Consider the following 23,247-nt stretch of genomic DNA (forward strand, 5'->3'; position numbering starts at 1 on the left):
GGGGGGGGTTAGTTTCTTTTCAAGAACTGATCATCACGAGGCCATCGATACTTTTTTGCATGAATCAAGCAACGCCATCTGCTGGCGGGGCGGGGCGACGACGTGGACAGGGCTATGCTGGTGGCTGGCTGTGTGGAGAGCCGGAGCTGAACTCGAGCACTGCCACTTTTTTCTTTCTTCTTTCGTGGCACGTACAGATCTGTACAGCCGGCAACGACCCTGTTGATCAAGTGCGATGAGGATTAGTCATGCTTGTCTGCGTGCTCAACATTGCCCTGGAATGGACCGTGTACTTTCTCTCCTCTCCCTCTCTTTTACTCGTACTCGTATCGATAGGATGCAAGGCAGATTTGCTGGTACTATTAAAAGAAGCTTGCCTCCCCTTGTTTAAACAGTGGAGTCGTATCACACTCTCCTTCCCAGGGTCTGTCTGCACTCTCCTTTCCTTCTCTTGTCCAGCCAGATCTCGTACATCTCTCCACCACACTCTCAGAAAGCTCAACTCTCGAGTCGACCCAGGCCCCTTTCTACCACACGGTACGTCTTGCCTGCTCTGCACATGCTCCTACCCTTCTGTACTTCCTGTCTTCTCTCGTCAATCGTACTAATCCTACCAGCATCTCTCAAGACACCCTTCAACATGCTCACCTGGGTCAAGCGCATCGGCGGTCGCCACTTTGGCACGAGCGTCCACGTTGATAAGCACGGCGTCCATCGCGGTCCGTGGAGGTTTTCCATCGGGAAGTACAGCTGCTTCAAGAGCCATTAGGTTCAGGTGTTCCGGGAGGATGTTTCTGCTTTTCTTCTCCTTTTCCTTTTCTTTCTTGTTTGCCTGGTTTTTTTTTTTTTCCTCCTCTTCTTTCGTGTATGACTGTGAGCAGTATTACTGTATCTACATGAGGGTGGGCAGGAAGGGTGCGGGTCGTACTAGAGAGCAAATGTGTTCAATACACCTGTCATGTTTTTCTCATCAGAAGACACATGTAGAGGAGAAGAAGGAGACGAGGAATAGAGGGGAGTGATGATGCGAGGCAAAAAGCAAGATCGATGGCTGTATGTTCTTCATTCAACCGTTCAAATGTTCACGTTCAAATGTTCACGTTCAAATGTTCACGTTCAAATGTTCACGTTCAAATGTTCACGTTCAATGTAGTATGCGACTACCTCGTAGGCTCTGCAGGGTATGCATTTAGCGAGAGCGGGGATGATAAGTTAGCGAGTTGCTACTTCGTAACACTCGCTTGTCTATCGATACAAGCGCCCACAAGCAAGCTTGGACGCGTCTTCCCCCAATCCCATGCACGGGCACATCATGATGAATCTCGGAACAGCATCAGGGACGTCGTGTTCGAGGTATTGAAAGAAGGAGGAGAAGAATTCAAGAGACCTCTTGTTGAGAGAAGCACATTTGCCAAGGGGATAGGTGAGAGGGGGTGATGGCCGTCTTGAACCTGACCCTCAGTGAAGAGGGCGTCAATGCGTTTCGAGATGCCCTCACCTGCCTTGGCAAGTTTAGTGACGACGTTTCCCTCGAGGCGAGGAAGGAAAGTGTAGGAGGCATTGCAAACCCCCCCCGTTTCTTACTTTTTTTTTTTTTTCCTTCTACGAACTACGTGCTCACAATTTGTTTTTTTTGCGCCTAGTTCGTCTTGACAACACTCAACACATCCAAGTCTGCATATGCCAGTTTTAGATTCTCGACCAACAAGTTCTTTTCGCGATACCAGTACCAGGGAACAGGACAGTACCACGATAAATTCCACTGCACATTATTCATCCGAGTATGTTCCTCCCCCTCCCTCTATCCCCAACACAATCTCAGACCATGACACCGCTTGTTTTTTTACTACTACTATAATTTTTTCTTTTTTTTTTTAAAAAAAAAAAGACAACCTCTGACCAAAAAAAAAGGCCCTGATATCCCTCTTCCGCAGCCGCACGAGCACAGACGCCTCGAGAGATGCGGACAGGCACACTGTCATTGATAGATGCGATGTGGCCATCGAGGATGGAGAGGAGGGACAGTCCAGCCGCTTCATCTCCCGCATCGTCTTCAGGAACGGACTGACCTCGACACACCGCATGCCCTTCGAGGTGGCCGTCCCCGTGCACGCCAAGTTTAGCAAGCAGGATGCGCCGCACCACTGGACCATCTCCTCTAGGACCCTGAGGCAGCTCATGGACCATTTCGGTCCAGGCATTGATTTTCTCGATATCAATACGGATGGGGATCATGTGAATTTCACATGCTTTAGCGAAAAGACGGTGTCTGAAGATGGTGAGTTACCTTGATTTGATATTTGATGCCTATTTGGGGGGGGGGGGGGCAATGAAAATAAAATAAAAAAAGGAAGAGGACGGAAGAGGGCGAGAATAAGGAGAGAGAGAGAGAGAGAGAGAAACAAAACTGACAATCATAGCCGTCTTGAAAAAACCTCTACAGACTTCCATCGCCGTCGAGGCCGACGAATTCGACGACATAGACGTAGAGGATAAGCTCCACATCGTCATCTCCGTCAAGGACTTCCGCGCCATCATCCAGCACGCCGGCATCACGGGCAACGACCTGTCGGCCCGGTACTCCCTCCCCGCCCGCCCCATCCAGATCACCTACTCCAGCGACGCCATAGCCTGCGAGTTCCTGATCATGACGGTCGGCGAGCGGGGCAGCAACCCGTCCCAGAGGACCAAGAAGGGTCACAGATCCGCCAACCAGCAGCAGCATCAGCAGAGTACCGGGCCACGACTCGAGGCCACATCCCGCAGGACCAGTGCGACCCCTTCTGAAGCTGGGGGCCAGCAGCAGCAGCAGCAGCAGCAGCGTATAGCACCGGAACAGCGCCAACCTACTTCTCAGGCGGTGCATAGCATGCCGCCGCCGCCTGCTGCCTCATCGCGACCGGCAGCGCCCAGTCTCACCCCGCACACGAGCAGCTCCGCCAGGGCTAGCGCGTCGCGACTGGGGGCGTTTGATCTGCGTCCGACGCAGCGGCAGCAGCCTCAGCCGCCGTCGGCTACCAACCAGTCCGAGAGTCTGTTTGTGGACGACGAGGGCTGGGAGCCCGTCGGCGACGATGATGACGACGAGGATAACACTAGGCTTGAGTGGGACCACAGCGCCAATCCGGTAAGGAATCATACTGCCGTTCACGTTCAACCCTTCTTCTTCAGCTCTTTCCTACACCTTTCCTCCCGCCTTTCTTCTACTGCTGCTTCTTGTCTAATCATGACGTGGGACAGAACCCTTCTGGTTTACATGTAAGCCGAGTCGAGGGCCGGGCGGATACCGAGCCGGATATGCAAGGGCCGAGCGCCGTGATGAATGCCGATTCGACGTACCTTGAACCCACGCAGAGGCTTTCGCAGGTTCAGAACCTTGCACTGTTCCCGGACTGAGGGGCACGCACGAGCGGAGCGAAGGTGTAAAGCCACCCCAGCAGGGACCGTCGGGGGCTACAACTACGAGAGGTAGAAAGGAAAAAAGAGGAAGAAGAAGAAAAGGAGAGCTGTTCAATCAGATGTAATTGATATCCAGCTGGTAGCACACCCGGCACCAACCGTACCTATAGAGGAGCCGTCGGGGATGAATTTGGACGAAGCAATGACATTCCACCGTCCCTTGACATCATTGTCCTGGACATTGGGACCGCAGTTGCCGTGCTCGCCCCAGCCCCATGAGAGGACGTCGCCGTCGCGCGACAGGGCGACGACGTGCTCGCTCCCTACCGCCATGCTCCTGAGAGGCGGGAGGTCAGGCGGGGGCAGCTGGCCGTGGTCGTCACGACCCCAAGCCAGCAGCCTGCCCTCGCGGGTGAGGACGTAGATGGACCCCCAGCTGGCGCCCACGTCAGTCCAGGCGGGGACCGACCGCGGCGCCGCAGACTGCAGCGTCCACTTGTCCGACCCGCCGAGGACGAGCAGCTGGCCGCCGTCGGGCTCGCCAAACAGGCATGTCGCGTCCTTGCAGCACACGGCCCGGCGGACGGGGAAGCCGACGCCTTCTATCCTCTGCGGTGCGTGCAGGACGCCGGAGTGTCGGGCACCGGCCTGGCCCTTGCGGCAGTTGCCCCACGCGTAGGCGTCGCCGCTGCTCAGGACGGCCACGACGTGGCCCATGCAGGCGTGCAGGTCCACGACCTCCGTACCCTGGGGCGGGAAGTCTGCCAGTCGCGTGGCCGAAGGGGTGCGGACGATGAGCTCCCCGGCGCCCAGCTCGCCCTTGAGGCCGACGCCGAAGGTGTAGACGGCCTGCTTCCGCTGCTGCTCAGCACCGTCTTGATCCTGCCGTGATTCTGTCACGATGACGGACGCCTCCCATGTTGCGGCGACAAGGGTGATCCTGTCTCGCTTGCTGTCCTCGCCCACGGAGAGTATGACCTTTTGAAACACGGGCAGGTTGAGGGACTTGCCTAGCCCGCACGCACCGGTTGACGGGTCCCCGGACCAGTACAGCTCCCCCGACGCCGTGAGGAGAAGAGTGTGGTTCCCGCCCGCGGATACCCTGGTGACGGGGCATGTGGGCTGCTGGTGCGGGTGGAAGATGACCGGTTTGGGCACCGATACGTCCTCCTTGTGGCCTATCCCCAGCTGGCCTGATCCGTTGGATCCTATTGAATAGAGGGCGTTCATCGACATGTGCCTGCTTTTCTTTTCTTTTCTTCTTCTTTCTTTTGGCTTGTGTTGGCGTGTTGCATGTACATGTATTGTCCTCTTGTCATACAAGTATAATTGTCATGTCACTATTAGTCGGTGGGGGGAACTCCTAAACCGAATATATGCACGTATACGCTTATGCATATAAGCGGAGAATAGAAATTTTGTTGGAGAAACTTTTTTCAAATTTTTTTTTCCAGATAAAGTCTCCCACTGCTGGTTCTAGGGAAGAAAAATTCCTCCTCTTCTTCTTCACAGCCTCACCGAGAATTCTCTTCTTCGCGCGTCGACTGCCACGACCGGAGGCTTTTCTCTAGAGGAACGTTTCTCACATCGACAGAAGCATGTGAACTTGTCTGCCTCTCTCTGAGCAGCAGCAATACACAATGGACTCATCCGGTACAGCATTCTCCATTCCTTCCGGCATGGAGAGCTTTGTCGTTGGCCTGATCGGCATGGGCGATATGGGCAAGATGTATGCCGAGAGGCTATCTGCCGCAGGCTGGAGGTAAGTCAGCGTATGTGCTCTTTCTCCCTTCTATTGTGTAATGTTTGCGCCTCCGAGCTACACATCCACAAGCTGGTAAGTTCCTCTCTCTCCTTCTTTCTGGTCCAACCCCTCAACCAAACAACACTTCCCCTCTTCCAACATGATGACTAGAGCGCATTTGGCTCGAGTAGGTTCCAGGGTCGCCTGGCGGCCGTTCCGGTCGTCGGGACTGGCTCTGGATCCTCACTGATGTAACTGCTAGCTACCTTTTCAAAACTATTGTCTGAATCTGGAAGAGACGAGGGGTTTCTTTTTTTCCTGTCTTGCATCATGACCTTACCATTTGAGGAGAAAAGCTTTTGTCAAGCTAACCAAGATGGAAACAACAGGAAACGAAATCATACATATCGTACCCCCGCTTCTTCGGACACGTTTCCACGATCCGCGTAGTTTCCCCCTCAGGCCCCGTTGTTGACCACGAACATCGCCCATGGCAGGATAATGGCCTGCGATCGGGACGACAAGTACGAGAGCCTGAGAGAGGAATACGCCAGCAACGTATGGCACATTTTCATCCTTAGCCCAGCCTTGAAAAAAACAATTGTTATTTTGGCCGAGAAAGAAACCCATGCTGAAATATATCCATATTCTTGCTCTCTCTCTCTTTTTCTTGCCCTCGTTATAGACCAGAATAGAAATTTGCCGAAACGGCCACTATGTCTCCCGCGCCAGCGACTACATCATCTACAGCGTCGAAGCCGCCGTTATAGACCGAGTGATATCCCAATATGGACCATGTACGCCTCTTCCTCTCGGTCGTCGTTTCTCTTCTCTTCTTTTCCATCCTTTTTTTTTTGAAAAAAAAAAGACACTTGAATATTATGAATACTTCTTTCACGTCTCTGCCTGTCACTCGTTCCCCCAGTCCTTGGTCTGACGAGAGAGAAAAAAAAATGAAACAGCGACCAAACTCGGTGCCATCGTCGGCGGGCAAACATCGTGCAAGTCTCCTGAGATCGCCGCCTTCGAAGCCCACCTCCCGGCCGACGTGCACATCATATCGTGCCACTCCCTTCACGGCCCGGGGGTCCCGCCGGCCAATCAGCCGCTGGTCATCATCCAGCACCGTGCGCCTGACTGGGCGCTACGCCAGGTCGAGGCCGTGCTGTCCTGCCTCCGGTCCCGGTTCGTGCACCTCTCCGCCCGGGAGCACGACCGCATCACGGCCGACACGCAGGCCGTGACGCACGCGGCCTTCCTATCCATGGGGAAGGCGTGGCACGCAAACACCCAGTTCCCGTGGGAGCTGTCGCGCTACGTGGGCGCCATCGAGAACGTCAAGATCAACACCATGCTGCGCATCTACAGCCAGAAGTGGCACGTCTACGCCGGCCTGGCCATCCTCAACCCCGAGGCCAGGAAGCAGATCGCCCAGTACGCCCGCAGCGTGACGGACCTGTACAAGCTCATGCTCGAGGGCGACCTGGACGGCCTGCGCGACCGGGTCCGCGCCGCTCGCGACAAGGTCTTTGGCCACCCGTCCTCGTCCCGGTGGGACGCCAGGCCCCTCCTCAAGCCCGAGGTCCTGTCGTCCTTCTCGCTCGGCAACCCCGCCCCCGAGGAGGGCGCCGCCGACCACCGCCCCAGGCCGAACAACCACCTCAGCCTGCTCGCCATGGTCGACTGCTGGGCTGCCCTCGACATCGTCCCCTACGACCACATGATCTGCAGCACGCCCCTCTTCCGCCTCCGCCTCGGCGTCACCGAGCACCTCTTCACCGACACGGACATGCTCGAACAGACCCTGCGCACCGCCGTGTCCGACCTCACCTACCGCAGTGACGATCTCGAGTTCACCTTTGCCGCCAGGGCCTGGGCGGAGTGTATTGCCATCGGCCACTTTGAGACGTACGAGAAGCTCTTCGTCAGCACACAGGAGTTCTTCCAGCCCCGCTTCGAGGAAGCCAAGATTGTCGGGAATCAGATGATGAAGAAGGTCCTCGAAGGGATGAAGGAGTGAGATATCTCTATACAAATATCTCTGGTGTCAAGGTTCTCATGATGATCTCGGTATTTTTGAAATAAAAAGGGAAGAAAAAAAACGCTACGAATAGTCATGTTCATCTAATGATACTATGGAAATGTATGCCGTTGCATCGATCGAGTCCTTCTATGAAACAATTCCTTGGGGAAAGTATACTTTGGGAAAGAAAAATGTCCCGAGGCCATGTCTACTGACTTACTCTGATAACCTGGCCGAGACCATTCCCTCTCTTTCGCACGTCTCGGTCATGGAGCATCCGTCCTCGGTGACAATGTCGGGCACCCTGAGCTCTACACTCTCTTACAGGACGGCAATTCCATGTGTCACAGCCACAAGTTCAGGCGAGAACTGTCTGTGCCGATACCCAGATCTCTTGCCCCGTTCCAACGTCTGCGAGCAGAACCCTTCATTTGGAGGAGTGAGAGGAGGGCGCTGTCGTCTGAACTCTGATCCGGCCTCTCGCCGTTCGGTTGCGGATCGTCTGCATTTTCGCAGTCAGGCTTCATGATTACCGTGTCCTTTGCAAAACCCGACTCTGAGGTCAGAGGCCTGTCCCCGAGTGTTTTGCCTAGGTGAAGTGCACTGCTGGTCCTGTCGGACTAGGGCGAGCCTGCAATGCTACTGCAAGTGGAAGCATGCTTGAGGTTTCTGCTAACGATGGGTGGCGGTGGCGGTGAGCGACTAGTATTCGACACGTCGCCTCCCGTCGACTCCTTGCAGGAGTGTATTTCACCTTCCTCTCCTTCTCCGTCATCTCCTCGAATAACAGGCTGCATCTTGGAGGGGTCCTCAGGCTCCCCGGTGCTGAATTCCTCAGCACATAGAAAAGTGTGTTGAATCGGTGTGTTGGACGGTGACTGCCAACATGTTAGTCTTCAATGTTGACCATCCTGGCCTTTGGCTATGGATACCGGGTCTGGGACTCGGATCCCTATCGTCTTGAGTATCTCGGCATCCACAACAGGTCTCTCCCCAATCGGATGGAAGCCAAAACCCAAGGCCGAAGTAGGCAGCACCTCCCCGTTGGCCACCGCGTCAATACTTAGAAATGACCTGGCTGCGTACCCGGGCCGGCACCTCGGACAGGCGGTATAAGTACACTCTTTACTAAGCTTGGGGACCCAAGGTGGGCGGGCAGGGTCGGTCTCATCATCGGGAGAAGAAGTTGTGAGAGTCCTAAGCTTCTTCTCTTCAATGGTTGACTGCACCTACATAGCATTGTCAGCATACAGTGTTTCCCATGGAACCGCCAAAAGAGAGGTTTACTCACTTCCTCTCGCTGTTTCAAAATAAGCTCGATCTGGTCTGGGCTGTATCCGGTCAACTGTTGAGCAGTGTTCTCGGTGAAGAAGCTCAACTGGTCCGCACGAGCGGCAGGGCTGCGGCTTCTCAGGCCAATTTTGGGTGCCAGGATCCGGCTCGTCGCATTAAGAATTGACTGTACTCTCGGTCAGCAAAATCTGGACTGCGCCTGGTTTCTACAAGTAGCCCTATCTCACCGGAGAGACATCGGCTACGGCATGTTCAAGGACGTCCTCACGGTCCTGGGTGCAAAGGTAGATCCACCCAAAAGGCCCAGGACGGCCGCAGAAGCTGCAGAGAACGTTGGCACCATAGAAGCGGGACATGGTTATGTGAGTGCAGTTGGTATGGATTCGTTGCTGCGGACCTGGGAAGGCAGCATCTGTAGATGCCATGGTCCAGAAGCAATGTTGAAAAGGGTTCTCGGGTTTGAGCGTTTGGTGATACTCAAGTATCAAGAGATGCTCTTTGATCGATAGGCATACATTGGAAGGTGTCTAAAAAGAAAGCCCCTTCGAAACAAGGACTGTATACGGGATGATGCGCAGAAGTGAATACGGGCGTGGGAGAGGGCAAGAACCAATATCACTATCAAAGTTCTCTTGTCTTCTTCGCAAACACTTTGAAGGCACACAGGCTGTGGCGTGGCTACTCCATATTGAACCATCGGCTTCCAGCAAACAACAGTCTGTGTGTACGCACAGTGGCAGGTGCGAAAAATTAGGGTATCGTGCCCGGGCTGACAACCGCCTGCCTACAGCTGGCTGGCAGCTGGTTCAGATGAAGTTATACAGGCTTACATATAGAGAGAGACCTTGGTTCTACAACTGTAGCGGATGGCACCACAGCAGTACCAGCCGGATTACCTTTCAGTAACACCATTACCACAAGCAGCCTACTATAGGTCATAGTATGATTACGTAGCTACCTATAATAATAGCCTATAGGCTGTACTGCACCGTGGCGCTGAATCGGCATTAGTAGGTTAGAACCCTGCCAGGTTGGGAATGGTAGAAGCTTCGGTCAATTATCGACAGTAGCCTCGATTATGTATGTGGCCTGAAGTGAACCATCAGGGAACCAAATACTCCGATCTGCCGACGCACTCACAATGCATGTAGCCTTTCTACATGCTGCCAGCACTCAACTGCACCAGTGTTATTAGTACCCGGTCGCACTGAGTCACAGTCTGGTGCATTTCCTCGATGTCGTTGGCGCAACCGTGTCCAACCAAGGGTATGAGGTAGCAATGCTGGGCAGGAGAGCCCAAGGGTTGATGCGCATAATGTGTGACTGCAAGAAAATTCTTCTCCTTCCCCTCTCTTATTCTTCTTCCTTCTTCTTTTATGTTGTTCTGTGTGTACCATTTGTCCCCCCCCCCCCCCCCCCCCCCCCCCCCCCCCCCCCTCCCCCCTCCTCCTCCTCCCAGCGTATGCACTCACATCGGGCATCTCCGTTCATCCTGATGGTACAGGGCTATTGATAGCTCGCATATGTACAACAGTACGACTGGCCCCATCGCCGGGAGCCGGCCGTAAAGAGAGGGCCATTTCCGTAGAAAGAACACTTCCCGTAAAGGCTAGAGCCAGAGAGAGAGTATGTGGCTGGAAGTGTGGAAATGTGGCTGGTGTGCTATACAACGGGCTGTTGCTAGGGAGAACAAGGCGACAAGGGGGACCATAACAAGACGTGAAAACTGACCAATAACAACCCGAAATCTGAGGCATGAATTTCCAGCAGCTGCCTCCACTCTGTACGCGACTGTAACAGGTTTGGTCTGTCTCCCGGGCCCCCCCCTGTAAATCCACTGTAGCTGTTCGTACGAGCCCCAGTTAGGTCCCCCTCCCCCCCCTCTCTTCCTTTTCGGGTCGTTTATTTCGGTTAATAGACCTTTGTAGCTCTGTATTATGGGAAGGCGCCACCAATGCAACGCACCTGCCCGCGTCGACGCCATCAAAGGCCTATCTCTCTGGCCCCAGCGCCCTTCTGGCTCCTCCCTCCCCCAGAAAGTCCAACTTTCCTCACCATCATCCTCGTTCTCTCACACACCCCCCCGGCACCACTTTATTTGCCCAACCCTCTTGGAAGTGTGTGGACGTCTTTCGTTTTTTCCCTCTTTCGCGTGAGTGATTATTCCCCATCTCCCAAGTTCTTGCTACGTACGTATTCTGCCTCTTTTGCCTTTTGTCTGCCTTTTCCAACGCGCTCGACATCTCCATCGTTGATTGGGCTTGGACGTGGACACACGCAATTGTTGGGCTACCGAGGCAGCATAAACAAAGCCATTGGCCCACCACGCACCGATCCATCTCCAAAGTTTTTTACTTGCATTTCTCGCGTGTTTTGACGTTACGGCCCGAGGCAAGGCTGATTTCTTTTTTTTCAAACCCCTTTGCGCTTGCTAACGTCGACATCATTACATTCCAGCTGCCGCCGCCGTCGCCGCAACCCCCCGCGCCTCCCGCACGAATTAGCCGCGCTTAAAGACGAGAGAAAAGCGAAGGAAAAAAAAAACAGAAGCGACCATGTCGTCACAAGTCAAGTTCGAGAAGCAGGCGGAGAACGCCTTCGGGGCCACCAAGGATGCCATCGCCGGCGAAATTAGCCGCATTCCCGGCACCAGCGGCGACCACCCCGTCGCCGAGGCCATCGGTACCGCTCTGACCGGCGGACGTAAGAATGCTGGCACCCCCGGATACCTGGCCGCCTACATCAAGCAGCTGGAGGATAACCCGCTGCGCACAAAGATGCTCACGTCGGGCACGCTGGCTGGTCTCCAGGAGGTGCTGGCCTCGTTCCTCGCCAAGGACCGCAACAAGCACGGCAACTACTTCACCTCGCGTGTCCCGAAGATGGCCGCCTACGGAGCCCTCGTCAGCGCCCCCGTCGGTCACGTCCTCATCTGGATGCTGCAGTTTGCTTTCCGTGGACGCACCAGCCTCAAGGCCAAGGTGCTCCAAATCCTCGCCAGCAACCTCATTGTGCGTTTTCTCATTCCCTCCCCTCCACCCTCCCGTATATTTCGGTCTTCACCGCCGTGGATCCACACGCCACCGCACACCATGTACACGCACATATCGTTTACTGCGGTGCTGTGGGTCCACGTCACCGTGCTCTTGGAGATTCGATGCTAACCACCAGCTCGGTAAATCAGATTGCTCCCATCCAAAACTCCATCTACCTCGTAGCCATGGCCTTGATTGCTGGCGCCCGCACATACCACCAGGTCCGTGCCACCGTCAGGGTCGGCTTCTGGAAGGTGATGCGCGTCTCGTGGGTCACGTCTCCCATCTGCCTGGCCTTTGCCCAGCAGTTCCTGCCCGACCAGCTCTGGGTTCCCTTCTTCAACCTCGTGTCCTTTGTTATTGGCACCTACATCAACACGGCCACCAAGAAGAAGCGTCTCGCCGCTCTGCGCAAGAAGCACTTTGGCGGTGACAGCCGTCCCAACCTGGGCCGTCCCGAGGACTACCCCCCTCCTGGCCCTCAGCCTCCTTACTAAGTCGAGGACAAAAGAGGAAGTTAGGAGCTAGCTGAGGTAGGGATATATGCGTGTGTGTGTGCGTGTGTGTGTGTGTGTGGAAGCTTGACGAACAGGTAGATATGGCATCTGCGTATAAGGCTGTGGATGCAGGTAAGGGGCTGGTGTGTTTTACGACGGTCATGGAAGGGAAACGAGAAGGCGTCTGTCTTCATTCTTGTTGTCTCACTGCTTCCAAGTCTAATAGAGAGAATCTTGACAGAAAAGATCTCTGGAAAGTGGTGGGATGGCGAGATTGGGCAATACGAAATGGCGTCGAAGGGTAGGTTCGTATGAGAATATGCTGGGAGGATCCTTGTATAAATGATTTCTTTTATTTTATCTTTTCTTTCCGTTTCTCTTATCATGGCTCTTTTCCGTCTTGTTTCTTTTTCTCTTTCTTTCGTCTTGGCTTGAATATCTGTTTTATCCCTCGACCTGGATTTAGGGCGTAGTTAGAGATATGCTCGGTGACATGTCTTGACGTCTGTACCGTGTTGATACTGTTGAGCTGGGAGTTGATATCCAAGCTACCACAGTGATGTATGTCGGTTGTACTGGGTGGGTGTATGGCCTGCAATGAAAAGATCTGGGAAATGTATGGTTGATGAGTGGGTGTATAATGTGGGTATTATCTCATTCATGTCATGTCTTTGCGCATATAAATATACACACATATATATATATACATATAAATATATATGCATTTCCTCCTTCCCCTCTCTTTCACTCCCCAACAGCGGTAGTAGTGGTAATATCTGTATCTGTATCGACCATGAAGCTAGGCGACCAGTACTGCCACTCCCCGCCGGTCTGCTTATCGACCCACAGCACGCCCTGGGAGACGAGGTCGTCGATGACGGTCCTGCACCTTGCCGACTCCCAGGCCAGATTGTCGACGAGCAAGCCGACGCTGACGTAGCCGAGGACGTGGGCGGCCTCGAGCACGGCGGCCTGGTCCGTGCCGAGCTCCCTCGGCACGCTGCGGACGTAATCCTTCCTGCCGACGCGGACGACGGCGTAGCTGCCCCCGAGCGGCGCCAGGGTCTCGACGGCCCTGCGGACGTCGTCGCCCGATATGGCGGCGCTGCCTTCCATCCTGCCGGCCGACACGCGCTCCGTCAGCTCCCGGAGGCCGATGAGCCCGCCGTTCTCGGCCCGGGTGCGGGAGCACACCTCCACCACGCGGACGGCCAGCTCGAAGTAGAAGTCGTTGACCGTCCCGCCCAGGAGCTGGGCCCAGAGCCCCGCCGCGGCCGACGACGACGACGACGACGATGACGAGGCTAAGGGGTCGACACCTATGGCCGTGCACATCCGGGAGAATTGGGCGCGGAAGGCCGGGTCGGACCGTATGTCCTTGGCGTGCGTCTGGGCAAACTGCTGGAGGAGGGAGCGGAAGACGCTGAGCTGCGTCGACAGAGCTTCCGTGTTGGACGCCCGCAGCGTGGACCCGTGAGAGGCGAAGTGGGCTGAGGTTAGGCGGGAGCGGTCAAAGGCTCCGATGCCGACGCCTTTGCGGGACATGTTGTCTGCTTTTTTTTCCCTCTCTTTCTTTCCTTTGGTCTTGGTCTCGGTCTTGGTTTTGGGTTTGTTTTTACGATTGTGTGTGAACCTGTGACTTTTGCGTTGTGTGTGTATCGTGTGCTGTGTAATAGTGGAGAGTCGAGAGGTAAGAAAGATGTGGATGGTGATGACATGTGCGGGGGGTGGGGCCTATTTATATCTATATACTATCTATACATAGTCTATGTGCGATCATAACCACACGACGCCTACCATATGCCATAGCACAAGACAGCTTTCGAAGTCGTTCTTTTGATTCTTTTGGAAGATCCGCTGGAATGATGGAACAGTCGAGAGCAGAGTGGAGAACCGTGTGGTGATATATGGAGCGGTGTATGGAGTGTAGGAGTGGTGTGGGATTCGACCGTGGGTCGTCTATCAAGATATATAAAGAAAAACAGAAGACAAAAAAGAAGGAAAGAAAAAAAAAAGGCCAAAAACATAAAAAGCCGTCATCACATCATTATCCACCCAGTCTTTGGGAACCATTCTTTACCCCTTCTCTTTCTTCTTTTTTTTTTTGGCGTTTCTGCTCTCAAAAAAAAAAAACCACATATGTGTATATGCCGAATTTACTGAGTCTGGCACTGAGCCTGGCCTTCTTCTATGTCGTCTTCCTCTTCCCACTCGTTGCCGAAACGGGGGTCACCAGAGTTCTCGCCCATCTGTTTTGTCAGTATACACATACAATAATCTTTGGGGAGGGGAGTTTCATAGTAATCCATCAGGGTGGTGATGGTGGGGCCAAAAAAAAAACCCCCCAAAGAAGAGAAACGAGGAAAGGAAACACACCTTTTCAATATCAGCATCGTCCTCATAATCTACCTCGTCGACCTCGTCAGCCTCGATGGACTCGTTAGGCGGCGGGAGCATCTTGGTCAGAGAGTCGTAGGCGGCGTCGTCCTTGAGCCAGCCGTCCTGGGGGAACTCGATGTTGACGAGGAGGTAGAGGTCACCCCTCTGCTCGCCCCTGGGGAGGGGCATACCCTCTCCGGGGATCTTGAGGCAGTCCCCAGGGCGGAGGATCTTGCCGCGGGGCCGCTCGATGGCGATGCCCCTGCCGTCGAGGTGCCTGAGGACGGTGCGGGAGAAGCCGCCGAGGGCCTCGGCCAGCGTGATCTTGAGCTCGGCGGAGAGGTCTTGGCCGAGGCGGGTGAAGGTGCCGTGGGGCTCCTCGGCGATGGTGAAGACGATGTCGCCGGGGATCTGATCGGGCGACTGGTCGGCCTCGCCCTCGAGGACGATGCGCTCACCCTGCAGGGAGCCGCGGGGGATGTACAGCTCGAGCACCTTCTTCTCCTGGACGGTGCGCTTGCCCTTGCAGCGCCTGCAGCGGTCCTTCTCCTTGAAGGTGAAGCCGGCGCCGGCGCAGTGGTCGCACAGCACCGTCTCGCGACTCATCAGGCCGGGCCCCACCTGTCGAATGGCGTCGACCATACCCTGGCCCTTGCAGCGGTCGCAGGACGACGGCTTGGCCTTCTCCTTGCCGCCGGATCCCTTGCAGCTGCCGCAGACCACCTGCTTGTCCGCCGCGAACTTGACGGTCTTGCCCTTGTAGAGCTCCTCCAGCGTCACCTTGTACTCCTGCTCCTCGTTGCGGCCCTTGCGGGGCTTGCGCGGTCCTCCGCCCATGCCGCCCATGCCGCCCATCCCCGGAATGCCGCCGCCGCCGCCGCCGCCACCGCCGCCCATGCCGAAGCCGAACATCTGGGAGAGGATGTCGTCTAGGTCGACCTCGGGTCCGCCAGGTCCACCGGGACCCTTGGACTTGTCAAAGGCAGACATGCCGTGTGTGTCGTATAGGTGGCGCTTGTCATCGTCGCTGAGAATCTCATAGGCCTGGGTGACTTCCTTGAACCGGATCTCGGACTCGGCTCGCTGCTCCTCGGGGACCTTGTCGGGGTGGAACTTGAGAGCGGCCTATGAACATGACATTGTCCATTTAGTCGGATGACTGGACAAATAATGGAGGGCGAGACATGTCATAGCTCTGTCCAGCAGTAGTCTGGACCGCGAAGAGGGACGGTGGTGCATATCACATACCTTGCGGTAAGCCTTCTTGACTTCTTCTCCCGATGCACCCTTATCGATAGAGAGAATCTCTGAATGATGGGGCGCGCGTACGTCAGAAACAAGAAAGTTTTGTGTCTCGGGGGAAGAGAGGAAGGTGAAGAAGCAGTGAAGCACAGTCCATGATGAGGGACGCAGAGATACATACCATAGAGATCAACCTCTACATTCGCATCGGATCCGTTCATGATCTAGTCGGGCGTTATTGTGTCTGTGTGTGGTTTTTTTTTTTTTTGGTGTGCACACTTCCCGGCTCGTCGTTGCAGATGGGAAAAGGAAAAAAAGATTTTGGGGAACTGGTTTTAGTGCCGGTTGGGATCTGGTTAGCGCTTAGCGGGGTTCAGAGGGAGCTACGACAAGCCTACAGGTACTGGATTGCTGCTGCTGTGATGCTCGTACTCGTACCTCTCTTTCTCTCTTCTACGGGCAGGACTGCCATTGATTGCTGGCTGGCTGCCGCTGCTAATGCATGCTGACCAAGGTAGGAAACGCTGATGGTTCCATCTCGGACCAAACCGGGGGGAAATGCAAGATACGTCGTTGACTGTTGAAGGAGTATCATTTTCTCTGATTCATTAGAGAAGGTTGTCCACCTCTATGTATATTCCGTCTACTCTATTCCATTGTGGACATCCGTCCTAGATATTATCGTCTTCAAGAACACCTTGAAGTAGATACCCTCAACGGTTTCCTCCCCCCCCCCCCCCCCCCCCCCCCCCCCCCCCCCCCCCCCCCCCCCCCGACTCCCCTGATAAGATAAGCTCACTGCTTGCACCACCACGCACAGCCACATGTGGCTTTTATCCAGACTCGTCGTCAGACTACATGGACATTCATGACCCTGAGCCTTCAAATTTCTCGTGATTCACCAGTAAGGGAGGACCTTCTCTTTTCCTTCCATCGGAAAAGAGAATTGTTTTTTTTTTCTCATAAAAGATAAAAATTACAAGAGATGACTTCATTATCAAGGGGAATTCAAATATCAAGGGCCCTGAGGTGTCCCCAGTGTCATGGTAGGGCATGGCTCTTCCCCCAGCGACGACTGTTCAGTCTATCTCCCTCGACGCTCAACAGCAGCAGCAGCAGCAGCAACACGACGACGATCAGCGGCAGAGATGAGCACACTCCAGCAAAAGTCACATCATCATCCCTGAGAGACAGATTACGCTCCTCAACCTCGGGACGTGGTACGGCACGATCCAAGGGAGGGTTCTCGGCAGGCGGCGTCCGACGCATTCTGGGCCAGACACCCGACAAGCCCATCCGGACGCGGTTCGCCCCTTCTCCCACGGGATATCTTCACCTGGGGTCCCTACGCACGGCGCTCTTCAACAATCTCGCGTCCGTTGCGTCGAAGGGGGGGTCATTCATCCTGCGCATAGAGGACACAGATCAGGTATGAAAACGCTTGAGAAGTTTCCAGCTTATTCCCGTTTTTTTTCTCTCTTTTTTCTTCCTCTTTGTTACCATGGTTTCAATCCTCTCTCTCACACACAAGACTTACAGAGCCGTCTCGTACATGATGCCGAGGACAGGATCATAAGTGATCTGAAGTGGCTGGGACTCGAATGGAGTGAAGGGCCAGACTGCGGTGGTCCTCACGGGCCATACAGACAGGTGAGTATCTCTGCTGATGCAGCTCTGATGTTGAGGATATCTCTTGGCTGACAAAAAAAAAATTAATTTATAAAAAAAAAAAAAAAAAAAGTCCGAAAGACTAGAAATTTACAAACATCACGTAGACCACCTCGTCGACGAGGGTCACGCATACAGATGCTTTTGCAAGCCAGAGGACCTGGAGAAGCAGAAGCTCGAACTGCACAACGCCGGCAAGCCCACCTTCTACCCGGGAACGTGCCGATCCATCCAGGCCGACGAGTCGACCTCGCGCGCCGCCGCCGGTGAATCCCACGTCGTACGCTTCAGGGGCGACGCTTTTGGCCTCCTCGGTCACAAGGACGCCATATACGGCCCCTTCCAGAAGAAGGAGGTTGAGGAGGATTTCATCATCCTCAAGACGGATGGGTTCCCCACTTACCATCTTGCCAACGTCGTTGACGATCATCTCATGGAGATTACCCATGTTGTAAGGGGAGAGGTCAGTTTTTCTTCTTCTTCTTTTATTCCCTCTCCTCTTTCTTATCAACCTCTTCTCCCCCCCCCCTCCCTTCCACTCCTCTCCGAAACCGCTGACAAGAAAGGGGGGGGAAAACAGGAATGGCTCATCTCCACACCAAAGCATCTAGCCCTGTACAGAGCCTTTGGCTGGAACCCCCCGACTTTCGCTCACCTGGGCCTCCTCGTCAACCAGGATGGCAGCAAGCTCAGCAAGCGCAACGAGAGCGCCAACGTCTCTCGCTACCAGGTAGAGCGATACTCTCCCATGGCCATGCAGGCCTGGCTGGCCAACCTAGGCTCATCATTCATGCCCGGTCACGACTCCCCCCCTCGAACAATTAAGGATGTCGCCGATGCTGTAGGTTCCTTCTTTTTTTTTTGTCTTCCTCCTACTAACAACGCCCTTAGCTCTCATTCAAATTCACCCGAGGCGGTATAAAGCTCAACCCGGAGAAGCTCGATCTTTTCGACGTGAGATACCACCGGTCCACCATCCTCTCTCCACGCGAGGACCTTGCTCCCGTCGAACGACGTCTCATCTCCTCCTCCCTCCTGGAACCCATCCTATCTGAAGTTCACAGCCTCACCGCACCCCCCACATCCACATTCACATCCACATTCACCGACGACGACGACAACAACAACAACAACAACACCCAGAACCCATTCACGGACCACTCCTCCGAGGAATGGGGTCGGCACACCAAGACCCCCGTACCCGCCCTATCGATTGCGTACCTGGAGAACATGCTCGGCCGTCTCGTCCGGAGCAACCGGTACAAGAAGCGCGGCGACGTGCGCCGCCTAGTCGTCACCCACCCGCACTACTTCTGGCGCGTGCCGGAGTCAATATACGCCCTCTCCCTGGGGATGATGGACCCCCAGACCAGGGACGGCAAGCTGCCCGCCGTCCTGCGCGCCATATCGCGCGTCTGCCAAGATGCCAGCCTGTGGGAGGTGGAGGAGGTGGATGGGGGAGCCGACCGCGCAGGACAGGATGCGGCTGCTGTCGTGGCCAGGTCCATGGTGGAGTGGCTGGCCAGAGAGGCGCCCGTCGTGTCCGAGATGGATGTCTACGCCCTGCAGAGGTTCGTCGCCACCGGTCGGCCCGCCGCGCTTTCCCACTCTGCCGGGGATCTTTTTGCCGTTCTCGGGAGGGACGAGTGGTTGTATCGTCTTGGCGTTGTGAGGGATCGTCTAACCGGTGCGGCGTAGTAGTAGTATTCGACGCTTGCTTACAGTGTTGTAATTCTTGTACAACAACTCTCTGTCATAGAATTGTATCATTAAGCTTCATATACACACAGCATGATCTCAGGCACACATACGAAACACCATCTGTCGACATGAAAATCTCAATCATCGCTGCAGGTTATCCAGACCATTTTGATATTCCTCAAGACTTTGCAGTCTTCTCCACTTAATCTACCTTACTGACAACTTGCCCAAGGTACTACACTTGCCCCAAGGTTAAACTCCTCCTCCCCCAAACAAAGAAGAAAAGATATAGAAAAAAAAGGGGGGGAAACACAACGCTTCATTTACCACCCAATCTTGAACTTGCAAGTTGGTGAATAATTTGAGTCAGACAAAAGGTATGAAATATAATGTGAAGAACATGATATAAAGAGGAATAAAACACGTGATATGAGGAAGCAAAGGCTGTGTTTAATGCCATAATGCAAGAGGCGTTAAATAAAGCAAAAGGAAAGGGGAAAAAAAAGAAGAGGTGCTGGGAGTATAAAGAAAAAAACGTTCAAGTCGTCGTCGTCAAGACTTTTCTGTTGTAGTCTCCGGGTATATTGTGGTTCTAGATTTCAAAGATCCAAATCTATCAAGAATTAGTATTGGTTTGCAGAGAAAAGAAAAAACAAAGAGGGGAGAGAGGCAAAACATACGTCAAGCTTTCCAACTTCTTGCCTATCCCTCCTAGCGGCAGATCGTGCCGCCATTATGGCCATTTCCAAATCATCCTGGTCGCCCATGGTAATCTTCTCGCCGTCGGGCATATCCTCGTCGCGCATCTTGACCTTGAACCGGCGGCCGGCCAAGCCAAACTTGTCGCGCACCTTGTCGAGGAAGTCCGGATACGAGATGCCCGTGTCGATGAGGATATACCGCACGTCGTCTGCGGCGTAGGCCTTGATGCGGATCTTGCGCACGTCCTGGCTCTGACTCTGGCCGGGGGGTTGACGACGCGAGCGGGAGCGCATGGATGTCGACGTACCCGGTCGAGCCGGTCGCTGGGCGGGGAGCATATCAAAATCCCCTTCATCGACGGACCCGTCGTCGTAGTCTGAGGGGGGATCCTCGGGGTCCATGCGACGAGACTGGTAGGTCTGGTAAGGGGGGCCGCGGGACTGGCTTCGGCTTCCGGGTCTGGGACGCTGCTGGTACATGTCGTACAGGTCGCTGGGGTAGGCGCTTCCCCTGCCGCGGGGGCCGGCCGACGACACGGCCGACATCGGGTCGTCCTCTTCGCGGAGCGTGGGGCGGCGCTGGAGGGGGTCGCGAGAGTAGCTGCGCGCTGAGGTTGCCGTGGCGGAGCGGCTGAGGGGTGTGCGGTTGTCGGGCGGCGACGCGGCCTTCTCGTACCGTCGGCTGCCGCCGTCCTGGGTCTGGATGTTGAGCTTGGCCAGCGGAGGCCGCATGCTGTTGGTGCCGTTGCGTACCGAAGCGCCGCGGGACATGGCGTTGCTGCTGCTGCTGCGCTCGGCCTCGGGCGGCGGTGTCGGCGGGAAGACGTTGCGGTCGGCCGGCGGCTCCGACACATCCCGGCGGGAGCGCAGGTCTGGGCGGACCAGGTTCGTGGCCGCGAACGAGATGTTGTCGGCCGGACGGTCGTCCTTGACGTCCTGGCGGGATGTGGTGGACTTCTTGATCTCGGAGCCGGTGAAGCCGGTGAAGGCGTTGCTGCGGTCCGAGGTGGCGACTAGCTTGGCCTTGCCCAGGTAGTCCTTGGTCTTGAGGTTGCGGACCTTGGCATCGTTGGGGCGGTACACGACACCGACGGGGATAGAGAAGACGGTGTAGCCCTCTGCCTCGTCGCGGATGGCCTCGTCGATGACGTTGTGGTCTTCAACAATCTTCTCCTTGACGGCGTACATGAAGTCCTGCATACCGGGCTCCCTCTGCTGGAGGTACATGTAGCACAGGCCGCGGTTGAAGAGGACCTCGCACGAGTAGAGCTTGAAGAGGAGACCCAGCTGCGAGTAGTCGATGATTGTGTTTCCGCGCAGGTAGAGCAGGGTGTCGTTGAAGTTGGCCAAGGCCTCTTCAAAGTCTCCTAGGAGGAAGTTGGAGACTCCCTGCTGGAAGTAGGCTACTGCGAGGTACTGGTCCAGACCTACGGCTCGCTGATAGCACTCGACGGCCTTTTCGTGCTCGCCGAGGGTGGCGTGGATGACACCCATGTTGAAGAGGATCTTGCTGGTGTCTCCAATCTTTTCAAATTCGGTGACAGCCTCATCAAATTCATTATTATCATAGCGCTCCAGGGCAGTGACCCATGTCTCGATTTCCTTGATGGAGCCGTGTCAGTATTCGCTTGTCTCGGGGCAATGTCCCAGGGTAGTTGTGGCACGAGACGGTGACTTCGTGACAGATGCTCTCTGTATATTGAGGTAATGGGGGTATGTAGCCGTCTCTCTTGCATACTACTGCCACCAGGTAGTAGCGGTAGTGGTAATATGTGACGGTGTGTGTATGACAAGACGTACCTGTTTCAAAGACATGGTTGCAGCCGCCGCGCAGGCTCTTTCACTCACTCACTCTGTGGGGTTCACTTGTCCAAGCGAGGAGAGGGTGAATGAGGAAGAAGAGAAGATTGGCACGCCGGGATACGAGGTGGGTATTAAGGGTCAATTGCAGAAGCAGAATGCAAAAAGCGACGCTTTGCGTAGGGCAAGAGAGGTGGAGGGGAAAAAGGGGGAGGGAGAGAGGGTCAGGGAGAGCTGTTGATGGGTGGTTAAAGAGAACAGAGAGTAGAGAGTGTGGCGTAGGTCAAAAGGTCGAGAGGCCGTGGTCGCTTAATGAGACGAAACAGGGTCGGACGGACGGTCGGTGGTGGTGGTGCGGTGGTGCGGTGGTGCGGTGATGAGCGGCCAGAGCGGGTCTCCTCTTTTTTTTTTTGGAGGGGGGGGGGGGGGGGGGGGGCGGGKTTTTTKGGGKGGGGGGGGGGGGGGGGGGGGGGGGGGGGTACTCGTGTATTCGTGTACTGGTGTATGGCAGAGCAAGTACTCGTACCGGCGCACTCTCAGTCTCGTACTCTCATGTGCGTGTGTGTGGGCTAGCTGTTGTCGAGATAATTGGTGGCTGCCAGTGGCCGGGGTCAGGCCTTGGCGGCGGCTCGACGGAGGTCTGGGATGGACAGGAATCGAGTAGTGGCTACTCGGACAATAAAATGGAGTGAGGATTTCTGTGCCAGCCAGTTGTGAGCCAGGAAAATAAAGTGGTCTTTTTCCCCCCCTTCTTTCCTCTTCTTTCTTGGGGTAGTGTGTGTGCCTGAACGTACAGTATTAATGCTTTCTTGTCTTATGTGGCTTCAGACTAAAATGAGCCTTTTCTGGTGATGCGCGTCCTTTTTGATGGCTGTTCGGTTGGAAATCAAAATGTCGAGCTATTTTTGGCACCATGTGCGAGTAGCGAATGTGCAGGTGACAGAAAATAAGACTATCGACCGAAGAAATACGTAGTCGTATGCGTTGTGTGTGTGACGACGGACCGGCCGTGCATACAGGAAGACGTTGAACTTGTCGATCTCGTGGAGAATTGAAATTTATCGAAGAGAGAGAGAGAGAGAGAGAGAGAGAGAGAGAGAGAGAAAAGAGGCACGCGCGCTGTCGGTCAACGATGAAGCGGGGCAGGCAGAAAAGAACGAGTGGCCGGCGGCGGTGAACTGTGGGAAGGAGCAACCACACACACACACACACACACAAGTGAAAGAAGGAGTGTTGCCTTTGCCTGATAATTAAGAAGACGCCAGAGTATTAAAAGAATATAGAGCAATATGACAAAAACAAAAGGAGAAGCGAGAAAAGAAAGAAGAGAAGAAGAAGAGGATCGAGAAGAAGCAGGAGGGGGGGGGGGTGGGTAGGTGAATGGGTGGGAGTAAAGGACTATAGAAGGATAAGCTTTTAAGGGGGTATCTCGGAAGTAGCAGACTCATGCGATCAAAATACAGACGTGGGTTCATGACACTTTCATGCGCTCGTCGCAGAGTTTGGGGAGAGTTGAAAACCAGGGGCTACTGCTTGAGTCACGTCCCGAGACTGGTCGAGTTGCAGGGAAGAGGATCCCCGGTTGGATGAAGCAGATGTCCATACGGACAGGTACGCGGGACTCTTGGTCGTATCGCTTTCGATGTTCGTACTAAATCATACTCGGCACTCATCCAACAATACTCATCCGGTACTCGCATCCGGGAGCGAAGATGGTCATTCTCTCATGATGCCTGCTCCAAGTCGGTATTATCGCCATGCTTTC

At 54.8% G+C, this 23,247-nt stretch overlaps 9 protein-coding genes across 9 annotated transcripts; 4 read left to right on the top strand and 5 right to left on the bottom strand.

The window, feature by feature from the left end:
- Window positions 1–1,436: 1,436 nt before the first annotated feature.
- On the top strand, window positions 1,437–3,262 carry GMORB2_4396 (cell cycle checkpoint control protein RAD9A; the record flags this gene model as incomplete). The annotated part of the gene is made up of 4 exons (XM_035466371.1): window positions 1,437–1,550; window positions 1,644–1,781; window positions 1,912–2,278; window positions 2,421–3,262. The coding sequence occupies 4 exons, from the start codon at window positions 1,437–1,439 to the stop codon at window positions 3,260–3,262; spliced, it is 1,461 nt and encodes a 486-aa protein (XP_035318382.1).
- Window positions 3,263–3,459: 197 nt separating this feature from the next.
- GMORB2_4397 (protein ATS1) lies at window positions 3,460–4,629 on the bottom strand (the record flags this gene model as incomplete). Its single annotated transcript, XM_035466372.1, has 2 exons — window positions 3,460–3,506; window positions 3,564–4,629. The coding sequence occupies 2 exons, from the start codon at window positions 4,627–4,629 to the stop codon at window positions 3,460–3,462; spliced, it is 1,113 nt and encodes a 370-aa protein (XP_035318383.1).
- Window positions 4,630–5,039: 410 nt separating this feature from the next.
- GMORB2_4398 (prephenate dehydrogenase (NADP+)) lies at window positions 5,040–7,163 on the top strand (the record flags this gene model as incomplete). Its single annotated transcript, XM_035466373.1, has 3 exons — window positions 5,040–5,161; window positions 5,834–5,940; window positions 6,106–7,163. 3 exons carry the CDS (start codon window positions 5,040–5,042, stop codon window positions 7,161–7,163), a joined length of 1,287 nt encoding a protein of 428 aa, XP_035318384.1.
- Window positions 7,164–7,510: 347 nt separating this feature from the next.
- On the bottom strand, window positions 7,511–8,802 carry GMORB2_4399 (uncharacterized protein; the record flags this gene model as incomplete). Its single annotated transcript, XM_035466374.1, has 5 exons — window positions 7,511–7,755; window positions 7,810–8,044; window positions 8,099–8,395; window positions 8,458–8,625; window positions 8,728–8,802. 5 exons carry the CDS (start codon window positions 8,800–8,802, stop codon window positions 7,511–7,513), a joined length of 1,020 nt encoding a protein of 339 aa, XP_035318385.1.
- Window positions 8,803–11,014: 2,212 nt separating this feature from the next.
- Window positions 11,015–12,306, top strand: GMORB2_4400 (Mpv17 / PMP22 family; the record flags this gene model as incomplete). The annotated part of the gene is made up of 3 exons (XM_035466375.1): window positions 11,015–11,470; window positions 11,644–11,947; window positions 12,233–12,306. 3 exons carry the CDS (start codon window positions 11,015–11,017, stop codon window positions 12,304–12,306), a joined length of 834 nt encoding a protein of 277 aa, XP_035318386.1.
- A 129-nt stretch (window positions 12,307–12,435) lies between these two features.
- Window positions 12,436–13,536, bottom strand: GMORB2_4401 (ESCRT-II complex subunit VPS22; the record flags this gene model as incomplete). Its single annotated transcript, XM_035466376.1, has 2 exons — window positions 12,436–12,447; window positions 12,784–13,536. The coding sequence occupies 2 exons, from the start codon at window positions 13,534–13,536 to the stop codon at window positions 12,436–12,438; spliced, it is 765 nt and encodes a 254-aa protein (XP_035318387.1).
- Window positions 13,537–14,147: 611 nt separating this feature from the next.
- Window positions 14,148–15,833, bottom strand: GMORB2_4402 (DnaJ-like protein subfamily A member 2; the record flags this gene model as incomplete). The annotated part of the gene is made up of 4 exons (XM_035466377.1): window positions 14,148–14,240; window positions 14,368–15,495; window positions 15,619–15,677; window positions 15,794–15,833. 4 exons carry the CDS (start codon window positions 15,831–15,833, stop codon window positions 14,148–14,150), a joined length of 1,320 nt encoding a protein of 439 aa, XP_035318388.1.
- Window positions 15,834–16,597: 764 nt separating this feature from the next.
- Window positions 16,598–18,978, top strand: GMORB2_4403 (glutamyl-tRNA synthetase; the record flags this gene model as incomplete). The annotated part of the gene is made up of 5 exons (XM_035466378.1): window positions 16,598–17,041; window positions 17,152–17,262; window positions 17,354–17,731; window positions 17,861–18,121; window positions 18,172–18,978. 5 exons carry the CDS (start codon window positions 16,598–16,600, stop codon window positions 18,976–18,978), a joined length of 2,001 nt encoding a protein of 666 aa, XP_035318389.1.
- A 595-nt stretch (window positions 18,979–19,573) lies between these two features.
- On the bottom strand, window positions 19,574–21,497 carry GMORB2_4404 (Tetratricopeptide (TPR) repeat; the record flags this gene model as incomplete). Its single annotated transcript, XM_035466379.1, has 3 exons — window positions 19,574–19,594; window positions 19,662–21,284; window positions 21,483–21,497. 3 exons carry the CDS (start codon window positions 21,495–21,497, stop codon window positions 19,574–19,576), a joined length of 1,659 nt encoding a protein of 552 aa, XP_035318390.1.
- Between the last annotated feature and the right edge of the window lie 1,750 nt (window positions 21,498–23,247).

Source organism: Geosmithia morbida (genome assembly GCF_012550715.1).
Source record: "Geosmithia morbida isolate 1262 chromosome Unknown scaffold_20, whole genome shotgun sequence".
NCBI lineage: Eukaryota > Fungi > Ascomycota > Sordariomycetes > Hypocreales > Bionectriaceae > Geosmithia > Geosmithia morbida.